The sequence below is a fragment of the Quercus lobata genome, chromosome 6 (assembly GCF_001633185.2).
Source record: "Quercus lobata isolate SW786 chromosome 6, ValleyOak3.0 Primary Assembly, whole genome shotgun sequence".
In the NCBI taxonomy this organism is placed as follows: Eukaryota; Viridiplantae; Streptophyta; class Magnoliopsida; order Fagales; family Fagaceae; genus Quercus; species Quercus lobata.
In genome coordinates, this window is record NC_044909.1 from 32,372,045 (window position 1) to 32,387,183 (window position 15,139).

The window sequence follows — 15,139 nt, forward strand, 5'->3', positions numbered from 1 at the left end:
ATAAATATATGCGTATAATGCATTTTGGAGAAGCCACAGTACATTTTGGATGATAATGGAATATGAAGTGAATGGCCTTTTTACTTTCTCTACTTTCAAATTTATGTAGTTGGAATAACTTATGAGTTGTGAGAATAATTAAGGGTAAAGTTATGTTTAGATCCAATCTTGGATTTGCTAAGCTTGAGCTCCTCCACCCATTTTACTATTTGGTTATCAAGATCCACAAAAAAAAGTAAGCAAAATGTTTGGCTTAGATGAAATTTATAAATTAAAGTTATTTTTAATTAGTTTCATTTACCTCCCCCCCCCCCCAACATAATTTCTCGACAACTGATTATGGTTTATAAATTACACATTATTGGGGACATTTTACGACAAGGGCAAAAAATGCAAGACGATCCAAATCTCTTCTTAGGTTATTTAGAAGTGATTATTTGTGGAGAGTATTAAACCAAAAATTTCAATACATAAGCTTTGTTTGGATACGTCTCACATCAGCTGCATTTGCGTTTTTGTGTGCGCCTCTACAATAACTTTTTTATTATTATTTTATTATTTTTAGTTTTCAGTAAAATAAGCGGTATCCAAATGCACACTTAGTAAATAGAGGCTCGTGGTGCTTTAACAAGAGAGAAATTAAAATGTCAATAACAAAAATGCAGAAAAATGCATAAAACAATAGGTTTGAAACTTCGAGCCACATACATCAAGAAAATAAAATTAAGAGAGGTTGTGACAAAGAGAAGGAAGATTCCTCTATACCAGTATTTCTACACCCAAGCTTCATAATTGGGAGAATCATTGTTGGCTAAATGAGCTTTTTCTCTAAAGCTTTAGCTATATAGGTAGAACATGGCTTACTTGTTTTTAAGTTGAACAGAGAGTTTTATACTAGCCTTGAGGCGTCCTTAATGACTAATTTTTAGGTAGTGAAAGAGGTTTTTAGCCCCCATGACACTAATTTGGTGTTTTGGCTTGGGTTGCTCTTGTTTAGGAAATAGTTTGACATGCTTTTAGCATGATATGGGAAATAAAGCGGCCCTAACTTAAGGGTTGTTGTTTCCTAGTCAAATGCAACTCTTAGCAACTGAATCTAGTTGCTATAACTTGGGCCACGAATAGCCGGAGCATAAGACCTCCCCTGTAAGCATGAGATGCTATTAGAGTCCTTTTCCCACTTGGTAGCACACATATGCTATGCTCATACAAAATGTCTGAAAGAAACCAACATATACCCTCCACACCACACTTCCTCAATTTCCTCAATATGTCGCATGGGCTTGGGTCATGCTTAAAAGAATAAAATAAATATAATACATGAATTGAGTCCACAAGGAAGTTAGGCTTAGTTGAATCGAGCTTGTAGGTGTCGTGAAAATGGATATCAACACATGCACCTTAATGTGAATTAGCATGTAACTCATGCAAACGCATGAGTGCATTTAAAATTAAACACAAATTTTATTATAAAAATATAAATAATTAGTCAAATTATTAAAAAAAAGAATAGCATGTAACACATGCATACATATGGATATATTTAAAATTAAACACAATTTTTATCATAAAAATATAAATAAGTAGTCAAATTATTATTTTTAAAGTAAATGTAATTAATCACATATTAAAATTATTACCTAAATTTAATGCTACTTATGACAATTTTTTTTCTTCTAATTTTTAATAAAATAGAACATGTGATGATCTTTATTGTGTGGTGATTTTAATTGAGTATATGTGATTGATTTTTTTTTTTTTTGAATTTTATAATTCATTAATATTATATTCTTAGTATTTTGCACTCATTAACTCATTTGGCACAAATATTAAAAAATTAAGTGGACAAATGGCACAAATTTAAGTGGATAATTATGATGTGGTCCCACATAAATTTAGGCACATGACGCAAAATTGAATTCCAATTTCAAATTATAATTGATCTTTCTCTAAGCTTTACTTATTAATATATATGAAGATTTCAAAGTGTCTAATAGGTGTATGCCTGTATTTTGTAGATAATTCAATAATTGGGGGAAGGGGGATTCGAACAATGAATATCCGATTTGGAAACACCAAGAGAATGTAAACTAATTGTGCTATGAGACTTTTGGTGTGTATGTCAGTCATTTAATTATAAGGTTATTTTTTTAGCACAAAAAAGATTAGCATTTGGTATCTAATTTCTTATCCACTTTTTATGGGTTACAATTATCTCAATTAGTAAAGTAATTTGTTATTGAATAAGGGATTTAGGGTTCAATTGACGTCTACATATAAAATCAATTAGTATCTTAACTTGATGATAAAAAACAATCATCATGAGCAAACATCATATGTTGAAATTGTTATAAATACTGAATAAGTATATTGTATTTCTTAAGTAATAGAATATACATGACTGCTTTTATATAGGAGGTAAAGTGTGTAGTACAAGTAAATAAGGCGGGCCTAAAGTCCACATACTCTAATACATGTTAACAGCCCCCCTCAAACACAAGGTGGATGTGAGACAACTTGAGGTTGTCAACCAAAGTACGAAAATGTCCCTTAGGATGTGACTTGGTTAAGATATCTGCAAGTTGATCTTTAGAGGAGACTGAGATCGGCTTAAAAGCACCATGGACAAGATGATAACAGATAAAATGACAATCAATCTCAATATGTTTAGTCTGTTCATGGAAGACATCATTGTGAGCAATATGAATGGCACTTTGGTTGTCACAATAAATAGGAGTAGCAAAGGATGTGGACACACCTAAGTCTTTGAGAAGCTATTGTAGTAAAAGAAGCTCAGATGTGGTATCAGCAAGGGCACGATATTCTAGTTCAGTATTGGAGCGGGCCAAATGAGTTTGTTTCTTACTTCTCCAAGAAATCAAAGAAGAAAGCAATAACTAGTGGTGGACTTGATCAGTGGGATCTCTTGCCCAATGAGCATTAGAAAATGCACGGAGAACAAAATGAGACTGAGTAGAGTAGAAAAGATCATGGAAGAGAGTGCCCTTTAGGTATCTAAGAATGCGTAGAACAGTAGTATAGTGAGTCGATCGTGAAGCAAATAGATACTGGCTCACTTGGTGAACAGCATAGGAAATGTCTAGACGAGTGATGGTGAGATAAACTAGGTTGCCAACCAAGAATCTGTAAAAAAATGGATTAGATAATGGTTTATCCCCTAAGGGAGTCAGATGCGCATTAGGCTCAACTGGAATGTCAATAGTCTTGCTATTAGTGAGTCCAGCTTGAGATAAGAGTTTAGAGGCATACTTGGCTTGAGTAATATAAAGTCCATCTGTAGAATGAGTGATTTCAAGACCCAAGAAATAGCTGAGATGTCCAAGATCTTTCATCTTAAACTGCCGACTGAGAAAATTCTTGAGTTATTGAATGCCACTAAGGTCATCACCAGTTATGATCATATTATTCTTATACAGGAGAAGTAAAATAGTGTCTTTATCAGTGCAACGAAGAAATAAATCATAATCATAATAACTGGTCATGTAACCTAAGCGAGAGATGGTATAACTGAATTTGGCAAACCAAGCTCGTGGAGCTTATTTATAGCCATAAAGTACACGTCAAAAGTGACAAATCTTATTTGATTCAACAGAGAGACCATAAGGAGGTTGAATATAAATTTCTTCACTTAAATCCCAATTAAGGAATGCATTTTTGACATCCTTCTGAAAATGTCTCATTTACTAGCAATAGCAACAGCTAAGAGGGCACGAACAGATAAGATTAGAGCAATCAGAGCAAAGGTCTCTTCATAGTCAATTACATAGTCCTGTGTAAAACATTTTGCAACAAGACGAGATTTGTAGCGCTCAATGGACCCATCAGAGTGATTCTTAATCTTGTAGATCCCCTTACAACCAACCACAAATTTCCTAGGAGGGAGAGTCACCAAATTCCAAGTATGGTTTTTAGATAATGCATAAAATTCCTCTTTCATTGCAATCTACCATAAAGGGTCAGTGGAAGCCTTACTATAGGTGTGAGGCTCGTGCAGTGTAGCAAGGGCAGTGTAACAATGATTTGTAGTGCAATGTAAAACCTTTTACAACAAGACGAGATTTGTAGCGTTCAATGGACCCATCAAAGTGAGTCTTAATCTTGTAAATCCGCTTACAACCAACCACAAATTTCCTAGGGAGGAGAGTCACCAAATCCTAAGTATGGTTTTTAGATAATGCCTCAAGTTCCTCTTTTATTACAATCTGCCATAAGGGTCAGTGGAAGCCTCACGATAAGTGTGAGGCTCATGCAGTGTAGTAAGGGCAGTGTAATAATGATAATTAAGTAAATGTGTAAGAATGGATCTTACCTAAGTTGAGTGATGAGGTGGAATGTCTTGTGCAAGATCTTTAAGCAGAGCAGGAGTAGGGGATCCAATCTCAAGGTTGGGTAGCTCGTCTTTAACCTATGCATCTTCCACATATTCATTAAAGGGTGAATTAGGAAATGGATCAAAGGTATCTAGTGGTTAGAGAAAGAAATCTATAGAAGCATGAGGAGCAACTACAGGAGGATCAGGAGCAGTTACAGAAGGAATATGTGCTTCATCTGGGAAAAGGATCTAAGATAGAGGAGGAAGATAGAGAGGCACGGAAGTGAGAGAGCTCGACAAAGGAGCGATGTTCCCAAAAGACAACATTGCTGGAGATACGAAGACGATAAGAGACATGATCATAACACCGATACCCCTTTTGAGTTTCGCCATAGCCAAGAAAACAACAAAGTCTTGACTGAGGTTTAAGTTTGTTATGCTCATATGGCTCAAGAAGAACGAAACAAGCAGAACCAAATGAACGAAGGTGGTGATAGTTTGGAGGTGACCCAAATATATAGAGTTTGATTTTAGATAACAGGACTTGGAATGCAATTAATAGCATGAACAACATGAAGAGCAGCTTCACCCCAAAAAGGAGCAGGAACTTTGGTAGAGAGAAAGAAAGCACGAACAGTGTCAAGAATATGACGAAATTTTCGTTCGGCTCTACCATTTTGCTGAGAGGTACCTGGACAAGTTAATTAATGAATAGTGTCATAGGAATGCAAAACAATTTAGAAAGCATATTGAGTGTACTCAAAAGCATTATCAGATCGAAAAATTTTGATACAATTGGAAAATTGAGTTTTAACCATTTATGCAAAATTAGAATATGCTTGCAATAATTCAAAACGATGTTTCATATGAAAAATCCAGCTATAGCGGGAATAATTATCAACAAAGACAACAAAATATCGAGATCCATCAATACTAGAGATAGAGGACAGCCCCCAGACATCAGAATGAATTAGGTCAAAGATATCAGTGGACATTGATTCACTAGTATTGAAAGGCAAAGTTGGTTGTTTTCCTAATTAACATGAAATACAATCAAAATTTTCTGTGAACACTGAACCTAACAAACGTCTAAAAGCCAAGTGTTGTACCCGAGAGGAAGATGCATTACCAAGTCGGGCAGGCCAAAGTGCAAGGGAAAGAATAAAAGAAACTGCAGCAACAGAAACAAGAGCAACAAGTGGAAGACGAAAGTTGTCCACGGGAAACATACATCTAACTCTGGGACCAATCCCAAGCTCCTGTTTTGTCCTTGGATCCTGCACAATACACCAAGAATAATAAAATATAATGCAATAACCCAACTCAGCTAATTGTCCCACAGAAAATAAACTGTAAGAAAGGTTAGGAACATTAAAGAACCCATGAACTGAAAGGTTAGAGGTCGAAACGGAACCTATATTATGACTAGACATTATGGAACCATTTGCTATGTGAATATTAAGAGGGTGTGACGCAGGTTTAAGGTCAGAAAATAAGAACGAGTGAGGTGTCATGTGACTGCAACAAACAGAATCCATAAACCAAGAGGTAGGAGACATACCAAATAAAGCTGAGAGAGAAAAGGAATAAGACGTATTACCAACCATACGAATGACATTAGCGATGATGTTTATAAGGTTATCTCTGGAAATGATGAAAATGGATCTAGAAGACAAAGATTGTGCAGAAATGGGAGCCATGGGTTGGACACTCTCAGTGTTAGCAACCGTAACAGTAGAAATGGAAACAACTAATTTATTGCGTTGATAGCAGGTCTCAATATTATGGCCAAATTGTTTGCAAAAATTGCAAAAACGTTTGTTGGATTGTTGGCGACGATTGTTGCAAAAGGAACAAGACTTATCCTTATTCTTCATTTAGAAACAAAATATGCAAAAAAAAAAAAAAAAAAAAGACTGCAAAAATGAAATCTACGCGAATAATTGGGTAAGGAGCACCTGGATTGCAAAAAATCAACTATGGAAAAGTCAACGGTCCATCAGTAGAAGTCAACGATGACATCAGCAGCTGACGCAAGCAAGTGACATTAGCTATGAGGTAATTAGGGCTGACTTGGCAGAATGATGTCAGTAGCAGTGTTGAGACGTGTGACCTAAAGACGCGGAGCGTGGGAGCGCATGTTGATACAACCTAGATGTGCAGTGGCGCATGGAGGCGCGTGGGGCGTGTGAGCTACGGCATAGAACCTTTGAGCAACACGTGGTACCTACAGGAAATTAATCGAAGCAATATTCGTGGCGGTGATACAAAAAGCAGTAGTCTTTGCGGTGTGAAACTCCTTAACGGCAACAACTGTAGGTCTGGAACCCTAGGATGACAGCTGGAAGATGTCAGAGGTTCAAAGACGAAAGGCTGCGACGGTTGTTGTGATGGCGGAAGCGATGTTGAGAATGGAGCAATACAAATAAAGACAAGACTGCTAAGAAAATGTTAGAGCAATGATTCTGATACCATGTTAGAAATACTGAATAAATGTATTATATTTCTCAAGTAATAGAATATACATAACTACTTTTATATAAAAGGCAAAGTGTACAGTACAAGTAAGTGTGCTATACAAATAAACAATGAGGGCCTAAAGCCCACATGATGTGCATTGATAATAGCTTAATTTTGCATATTTATATCATTGTTAGAAAGTATTATCATACTTATTTTGAGTTAATTCATGCATTTTATATTTGGTTTTGGAATAATGTTGAATAATCAATTTTGTGCTTAATTGAATCTTATTGTGTGAATTTGTCTTTTGTAGGAGAATGGAATTAAATAAGTGGATATGTGCAAAGAAGGAAGCTAATGGACTTTACTTTTACAAGGGCCATGATGAAGTTAAAGAAGGTCAACTCAATTAAATTTAAGTCCAATTGGAGCAAGGCATCAAAGGAAATTTGCACCAAATCCAAGTCCAATTCGGATTAGGATTCCAGACTACACATCAGTTAGTATTTTTGGCATACCTTTAGGCTCAAATGTCCAATCGAGATGATTCAAGTTGGGCTGGAACGTTAACTTAAAGGGCTACAACTTTGTAGTTTACCAAAAGTCCGAATTCTGAAGTTAAGTGGGCCAAAATAGTTGGTTAAGTGAAGCCTAAAAATCTTTTACAAGGGCCATGATGAAGTTAAAGAAGGCCAACTCAATTAAATTTAAGTCCAATTGGAGCAAGGAATCAAAGGAAATTTGCACCAAATCCAAGACCAATTCGGATTAGGATTCTAGACTGCACATCAGTTAGTATTTTTGGCATAACTTTCGGTTCAAATGTCCAATCGAGATGATTCAAGTTGGGCTGGAACGTTAACTTAAAGGGCTACAACTTTGTAGTTTATCAAAAGTCCGAATTTTGAAGTGAAATGGGCCAAAATAGTCGGTTAAGTGAAGCCTACAAATCTGGGATTTTCTCCAAACAGGAATTCAACTTGTAATAAGAGTCTTTGACCTTTGCTCTTTAGGGAAAAATTCAGAGGGGCTGAGGCTAGTGCTAGGGCTGAGGGCTGAATGTATAAAAAGTGCGACTACTTCTTTGGTTTTCTTCCATGACAGTTAGTTTTATTTTATTTGTTTAGTTTAATGTTTAGTATTTTATTTTTGTATTTTAGTTCAATTACTATGAATAGCTAAATTTATAATTAGGGTTGAGGATGAAACCTTGTTAAGGATTATCAGTAATATTTATGTAATTTGATTTTTCCCACAATAATTATTCTTTAATGATTTAAATTGTTTTTGCTTCATATCAATTGACCAAGATGAGATTCTAGATATGAGTTCAATCATGTTTTTCTTATGATTTAGGATTTGTCTTAATTAATTGAATGCTTGGTTTATTAATTCTTGATTATAAAATTGGATATATCTTGTGATTTGTTTGGCTATGGATACAATTGATGATTTGATTTTATACTTAAGAAGCGAAGAAGAACATGCTCTTGATTTTTAAAATAAGGATTTTAATGATGATATTTTTCATGATAGTAAGATTGATTTCTAGATTATCATGCAGTGGTTGGGAAAAATTAATGATCATAAATATATGATGATATGACTTACAAGGCGGATTCCAAAACCTTAATTCATTTCCCTTGATTGTTTACATCTTTTTATTGCTTTATATATTTTGCTTAGTTTAACTATTTGCTTAATTTTATTATTTGTTTAGTTTATTTAATTGCAAACAACCAATTTTTATTAAATTAGATTAGGATTAATTTGGTTAAGATTTAATTAATTTTCCTACGTTCATACAAGTCATTGTGGGTTCGACCTCGGTCTTGTCCAACTATACTTCGGTATGGTTCGTACACTTGCTAGTACATTAAAATTTCACAACAAGTTTTTGGCGCCGTTGCCAGGGACTTGGTTAGGAAAATAAATTAGGTCTTAATTGAATTTTTCCTTTTACTAGTTGTAGTTATTTATTTTTTTTTTTTAAACAATTTTTTTTTTCTTTGTGCTTGGTGTATGAGAACTTGGATACGTGATAAAGAAAATCGTATTGTTAGTTTTGATTATTCATCCACAATGGGAGAAACAGGAGATGATTTAAAAACTCTTAGGGAGTTGTTCTCACCCATAACCACCAACCCTCCATCTTGCATGGTATTGCCTGCAACCACTGCTGCACATTTTGAGTTGAAGCCATAGATAATCCACCTTCTTCCTACTTTTCATGGATTGGATAGAGAAGATCCTTATGTGCGTGTGAATGATTTTCTTGAGATTTGTGCTACTTGTAAGTTTCAGAATTTTACTGATGACTCTGTTCGCTTGCGTTTATTCCCTTTTTCCTTGAAGGATATGGCAAAACCATGGCTTAATTCTTTGTCACCTGGATCTATCACTTCATGGGAACTATTGGTCACAAAATTCCTCTCTAACTTTTTCCCAATGGCCAAGGCCAATGCTTTGAGGAGAGAAATTGCAGATTTTTATCAGGATGAACAAGAGAAATTTTATGAGAGTTGGGAGAGATTTAAGGACTTGATCTTAAAGTGTCCCCATCATGGTTTTGAAACATGGAGACTAGTACAATATTTTTATAATGGTTTGACTCAGACAAATCGTAACATGATTGAATCCATGAATGGTGGTGGATTTTTGAGTCTTGTAGATGATGAGGCATACAAATTTCTTGAGAATTTTTCTGATAGTTCACAACAATGGGATTTTTCCAACCGTAAAGAGAGATGTGCCTCTGTAATTAAGAAAGGAGGATTGTATGAAGTCAGTGAGGATTTAGACATAAAAGCTAGGTTGGACAATCTCACTCGTAAGGTTGAGGCTTTAGCTTTAGGTAGAGGGATGAATTCTGTCAATCAAGTTCAAAGTGAAACATGCTCTATTTGTGCAAGTCCTATGCATATAACACAAATGTGTCCTTCTGCAGCTGGGTACCCTGATTTTTATACTGAGCAAGCAAATGCACTGAATAATTATGGAAAACCATTTGCTAGTCCATTTTCAGAGACATACAATCCAAATTGGAGGAACCATCCTAATTTCTCATGGAGGAAAAATCAGCCTCCCACAAATCTAGGTGGACAACAAGTGCATCAACAAAATCAATTTCGTCCACCTATTCAAGCATATCCTCCCATTTCTCAATCAACACCTCAGTTTGTAGCACTACCAAGACAACAACCATCTTTGGAGGAGTCTCTCAAAACTTTCATGCAATCAACTAGCCAAGCCATTAAAGAGATGAAAAGTTCCACCCATTTGAATGCTCAAGCTATTTCAAAGTTGGAAAATCAAGTTGGCCAGTTAGCAACCTAAGTTGGAGAGAGGGAAAAAGGAAAGTTTCCTAGTCAACCTATACCTAATCCAAAAGGGCAATATGCAATTAATGGTTCTTCTAGTTCTACTCATGGACAAGAACATGTTTAGTCTATTACTTCCCTTAGGTCAGGTAAGCAAGTTGATAATCAAGTGAAAATGCCAGAAGTGGAGGATGACGAAAATATTGTGTTAAAGGAAAAAGGAACTCATAGTTCACATGATAATCATAGAGAAAAGAAGGACAACCCACCCGCCACTCCAATTCAGGATCTTAATTCCCCCCTTGATAAGAGGTTTGTTCCTAAAGCTCCATTTCCTCAAAGGTTAATTAGTCCTCAGAAAAGTGCACAATTTGAAGACATTTTAGAGGTTTTTAAGCAAGTGCAAATAAACATTCCATTCCTTGATACAATTCAGCAAGTTCCTGCTTATGCCAAATTTCTAAAAGATCTTGTGACAATGAAGAGAAAGACAAATGTCCCTAAAAAGGCATTTTTGATAGAGCAAGTTAGTTCAATCATTCAGAATAAATATCCAGTGAAATGTAAGGACCCTGGATCTCCTACAATTTCATGCAGGATTGAGGACCGTCTCATTGAGCGAGCTTTGCTAGATTTGGGGGCAAGTCTGAACCTAATGCCATATTCAGTATACTTACAGCTAGGTTTGGGGGAGTTGAAACCCACAACAATGACACTTCAATTAGCTGATAGGTCTGTGAAAATCCCTAGAGGTATTGTCGAGGATGTGATGATTAAGGTGGATGCATTCTATTTTCCTGTTGATTTTGTTGTGTTAGACACTGAGCCTGCCCTAAATGCCAGTACACAAATCCATGTCATTTTGGGTCGCCCTTTCTTAGCCACATCTAATGCTTTGATCAATTATCGGAGTGGTGTAATGAAGATTTCTCTTGGGAATATGACTGTTGAGCTTAATATATTTGACATAAGTAAGCAAGTACTAGACAATGAGGATATATATGAGGTTAACATGATTGGGAGCCTAGTCCATGATACTTTCATACAATCAAGTTGTAAGGATCCCCTAAAGGCTTGCTTAACCCTTTTTTATTGCAATTTGGATACTGAAAAATCAATTGAAGAGGTCAATGCATTGTTTGATTTTGTTCCTCTCTTAAGTATTGATAGCTGGCAACCAAAAGTGGTCCCTTTTCCACTTTCTTCACCCTCACTCCCATATATTGTAGAACCACCAAAGTTGGATGACTTTTGGGAACACCAATTGATAAGTATACTTCAGGTGCATAAGGAAGCTATAGGTTGGAAAATTGTTGATATTAAGGATATTAGTCCCTTTGTGGTTATGCATAGAATTCACTTGAAAGACACTGCAAAAGCTTCTCAACATATTTTTGACCCAGGTAAGTTACAATATCATTGGACTAGTCCATTCATAATATGCATTATTTATCTCCATGGTGTTGTTGGGGTTTGGATGGTCCTGTTTATCAAGATTGATCTCCAATTGTGTTAAATCTTTTTGCAAAAAAAAAATTCTTGTTTATTTTATGGTTTTAGATTAATCTTTGTGTTTATTTTCTTGTTTCATTTTATTTTCTTTTGTTCTAGCTGATATTTGATAAAAATTAAAATTTATAACAATTAGCTTGATCAAGGTACATCTCCTCCTTCTCCTTACCTTACTTGTTTCTACTTGGTTCTCATGTTGCATATTAATATTTTGTTCTCTTTTCATTCAAGACATATATTTGAGAGTATCATTTTTAACATTGAGGACAATGTTTGGTTTAGGTTTGGGGGGGATGTACATAGATTTCTATCTTTTCGTTTTGTTGTGTTAAAAAAAAAAAAAAAAAATCTTTTGCCTAGCTTGAGGTTTATGTTTTGAGTTTGTTATACTACTCTTGCTTAAAGAATTTCATTACTTTCATGCTCAATTCATTGCACATGCACGTAGCCACTTAGACACAACTTGTTGTTGAAGGATAAAAATGATTAGAAAATCTTGATGATAACAATGTGGAGATTGTAACCCTTATGAGTTTTGAGCCAATCATTATTTTTGGAGGGTTATTTATTGTTTCTAATCTTTAAATTCATTTGGAAGTGTGTAACATATTTCCCTTGTTGTAGTCTCATTGCTTTTTCTTTTGGCCAAGAAAAAATATATGATTTTATGCCACACTTGAATCTTTTGAAGTCATTGATGTTGAATGACTATACTAGTTTTTGAGAGATGAGATTAGGCCATTTTTTTTTCTACTTTGAGCCATAGATGTGTTTTTTTTTTTTTGATACATTATCGCTAGTCACCTTGTTGAGCCTTTTAATTAGTCTTTCTTTCTTAAAGCCCTTATCCATAGTGTTTCAAGATGGAATTTGATCAATTTGTTTCAATGTGGTGGTTTGTGCGAGAATTCAAAGAAGAAAGGAGAAAAAAAAAGAATTAAAAAAAAAAAAAAAGAAGAAAGAAAAAAAGAATAGAAAATAAAAAGGAAAAATGTCAAAAAGAAGAAAATAAAAAGGGTTCTCATCAAATTTTGAGAAGTGAAATGTAAGGAAGGAATATTGCTTTGAAGAAGAAGAAGAGGTGAAAAAAAAATTGTTGGATGGAAATTCCAAAAAAAGTTGACATTCTGACAAATCTTGAAAACACTTCTTATTATTTACCTTCACCCATTTTTATTTCATTCCTTTTACTTTTACACTACATTACGTCCTAATAAAGTCCTTATTTGATCTTGAAGGTTGTATAGTTCAGATATTGATATGACTGAATAAAAAGTGTGGTATAAATTCTTTTTGGCATCCTTTCATGAAACTACTTGTTCTTTCTTGATTAAGCGTTTTTCACGGAATTTATATGTGAGATGTTTGATTTTGTTTACTTTATTCCGCTCATATATATTGTTAAGAGTGTTACACCCCATTTCAGAGTGATTTCATTTGTTAAGTGATAACACTAGAAAGATTTGAGTTGAAACAAATTTTCAAATAGAGATTTGAGTCAAATTTATTCTAAAACTAAAAGTATGTTTGGATTGGCTACCACATTTCACTCACATTGAGTTTTGATGGCATGAGAAATTTCTTTAGCATATGTAGTGTTTTTGAACTTGAACTAATCCTCTTTGCAAAAGGCAATTGAAAAAAAAAAGTTTGATTTTCTTTGTTTGTTTATTTTAGTATTCATTCTTAGAATTTTGTGGGTATATTCCCTGCAAACCCTCACAAGACTACAACTCGTCCACTAGTGTAAGCTAGGGGTTTAAAGGCTAGTTGCATACGCTAAATGCAATTGAAAATTCCAGCGAAAGTGGATTAGTTAGGATTTCATTTTTCTTTGTTTTGTTTTACTCTTTATCTGTTTTGCTCGAGGACTAGCAAAATGTAGGTTTGGGGGTATTTGATGTGCATTGATAATAGCTTAATTTTGCATATTTATATCATTGTTAGAAAGCATTATCATACTTATTTTGAGTTAATTCATGCATTTTATATTTGGTTTTGGAATAATGTTGAATAATCAATTTTGTGCTTAATTGAATCTTATTGCGTGAATTTATCTTTTGTAGGAGAATGAAATTAAATAAGTGGATGTGTGCAAAGAAGGAAGCTAATGGACTTTACTTTTACAAGAGCCATGATGAAGTTAAAGAAGGCCAACTCAATTAAATTTAAGTCCAATTGGAGTAAGGAATCAAAGGAAATTTGCACCTAATCCAAGTCCAATTCGGATTAGGATTCCAAACTACACATTAGTTAGTATTTTTGGCATAACTTTTGGCTCAAATGTCCAATCGAGATGATTCAAGTTGGGATGGAACTTTAACTTAAAGGGCTACAACTTTGTAGTTTACCAAAAGTCCGAATTCTGAAGTTAAGTAGGCCAAAATAGTCGGTTAAGTGAAGCCTAAAAATCTGGGATTTTCTCCAAATGAGAATTCAACTTGTAATAGGAGTCCTTAACCTATTTAAAGGCTCTTTAGGGCAAAATTCAGAGGGGCTGAGACTAGTGTTAGGGCTGAGGGCTGAATGTATAGAGAGTGCGGCTACTTCTTTGGTTTTCTTCCATGACAGTTAGTTTTATTTTATTTGTCTAGTTTAATGTTTAGTATTTTATTTTTGTGTTTTAGTTCAATTACTATGAGTAGCTAAATTTATATTTAGGGTTGAAGATGAAACCTTGTTAAGGATTATCAGTAATATTTATGTGATTTGATTTTTCCCACAATAATTGTTCTTTAATGATTTAAATTGTTCTTGCTTCATATTAATTGACTAAGATGAGATTCTAGATATGAGTTCAATCATGTTTTTCTCATGATTTAGGATTTGTCTTAATTAATTGAATGCTTGGTTTATTAATTCTTGATTATAAAATTGGATATCGCTTGTGATTTGTCTGTCAATGGATACAATTTATGATTTGATTTTTATACTTAAGAAGCGAAGAAAAACATGCTTTTGATTTTTAAAATAAGGATTTTAATGATGATATTTTTCATGATAGCAAGATTGATTTCTAGATTATCATGCAGTGGTTGGGAAAAATTAATGATCATAAATATATGATGATATGACTTACAAGGTGGATTCCAAAACCTTAATTCATTTCCCTTGATTGTTGACATCTTTTTATTGCTTTATATATTTTGCTTAGTTTAACTATTTGCTTAATTTTATTATTTGCTTAGTTTATTTATTTATTTTTTTGAGAAGCATTTGCTTAGTTTATTTAATTACAAACAACCAATTTTTATTAAACTAGATTATGATTAATTTGGTTAAGGTTTAATTAATTTTCCTACGTTCATACAAGTCCCTGTGGGTTCGACCTCGTTCTTGTCTAACTATACTTCTGTACAGGTTAATAAATTACACTTGCGAGTACATTAAAATTTCACAACACCACATACCCTAATACACGTTAACAGAAATAATATCGCATTTATCAAAAATAAAATAAACAAATCTCATTCACTCTTCACACTAAATTGAGTATCAAAGCAATCACTTT

The 15,139-nt window shown here is 34.1% G+C and overlaps 2 protein-coding genes and 1 non-coding gene across 3 annotated transcripts; 2 read left to right on the forward strand and 1 right to left on the reverse strand.

Moving 5' to 3' along the window:
- The first annotated feature begins 9,154 nt into the window (after positions 1-9,154).
- On the forward strand, positions 9,155-10,132 carry LOC115950135. The gene has a single exon (XM_031067379.1). It carries the CDS (start codon positions 9,155-9,157, stop codon positions 10,130-10,132), a length of 978 nt encoding a protein of 325 aa, XP_030923239.1.
- Positions 9,258-9,366, reverse strand: LOC115951042. Its single transcript, XR_004083180.1, has one exon. It is a non-coding gene; the product is annotated as a small nucleolar RNA R71 (small nucleolar RNA).
- A 159-nt stretch (positions 10,133-10,291) lies between the features above and the next one.
- On the forward strand, positions 10,292-13,702 carry LOC115950136. Its single transcript, XM_031067380.1, has 2 exons — positions 10,292-11,519; positions 13,695-13,702. Exons 1-2 carry the CDS (start codon positions 10,292-10,294, stop codon positions 13,700-13,702), a joined length of 1,236 nt encoding a protein of 411 aa, XP_030923240.1.
- Positions 13,703-15,139: the final 1,437 nt, after the last annotated feature.

Excerpts from the sequence above, each read along its gene's own strand:
- LOC115950135 (XM_031067379.1), top strand. The coding sequence starts at position 9,155 with ATGGCAAAACCATGGCTTAATTCTTTGTCACCTGGATCTATCACTTCA.
- LOC115950136 (XM_031067380.1), top strand. The coding sequence starts at position 10,292 with ATGCCAGAAGTGGAGGATGACGAAAATATTGTGTTAAAGGAAAAAGGA.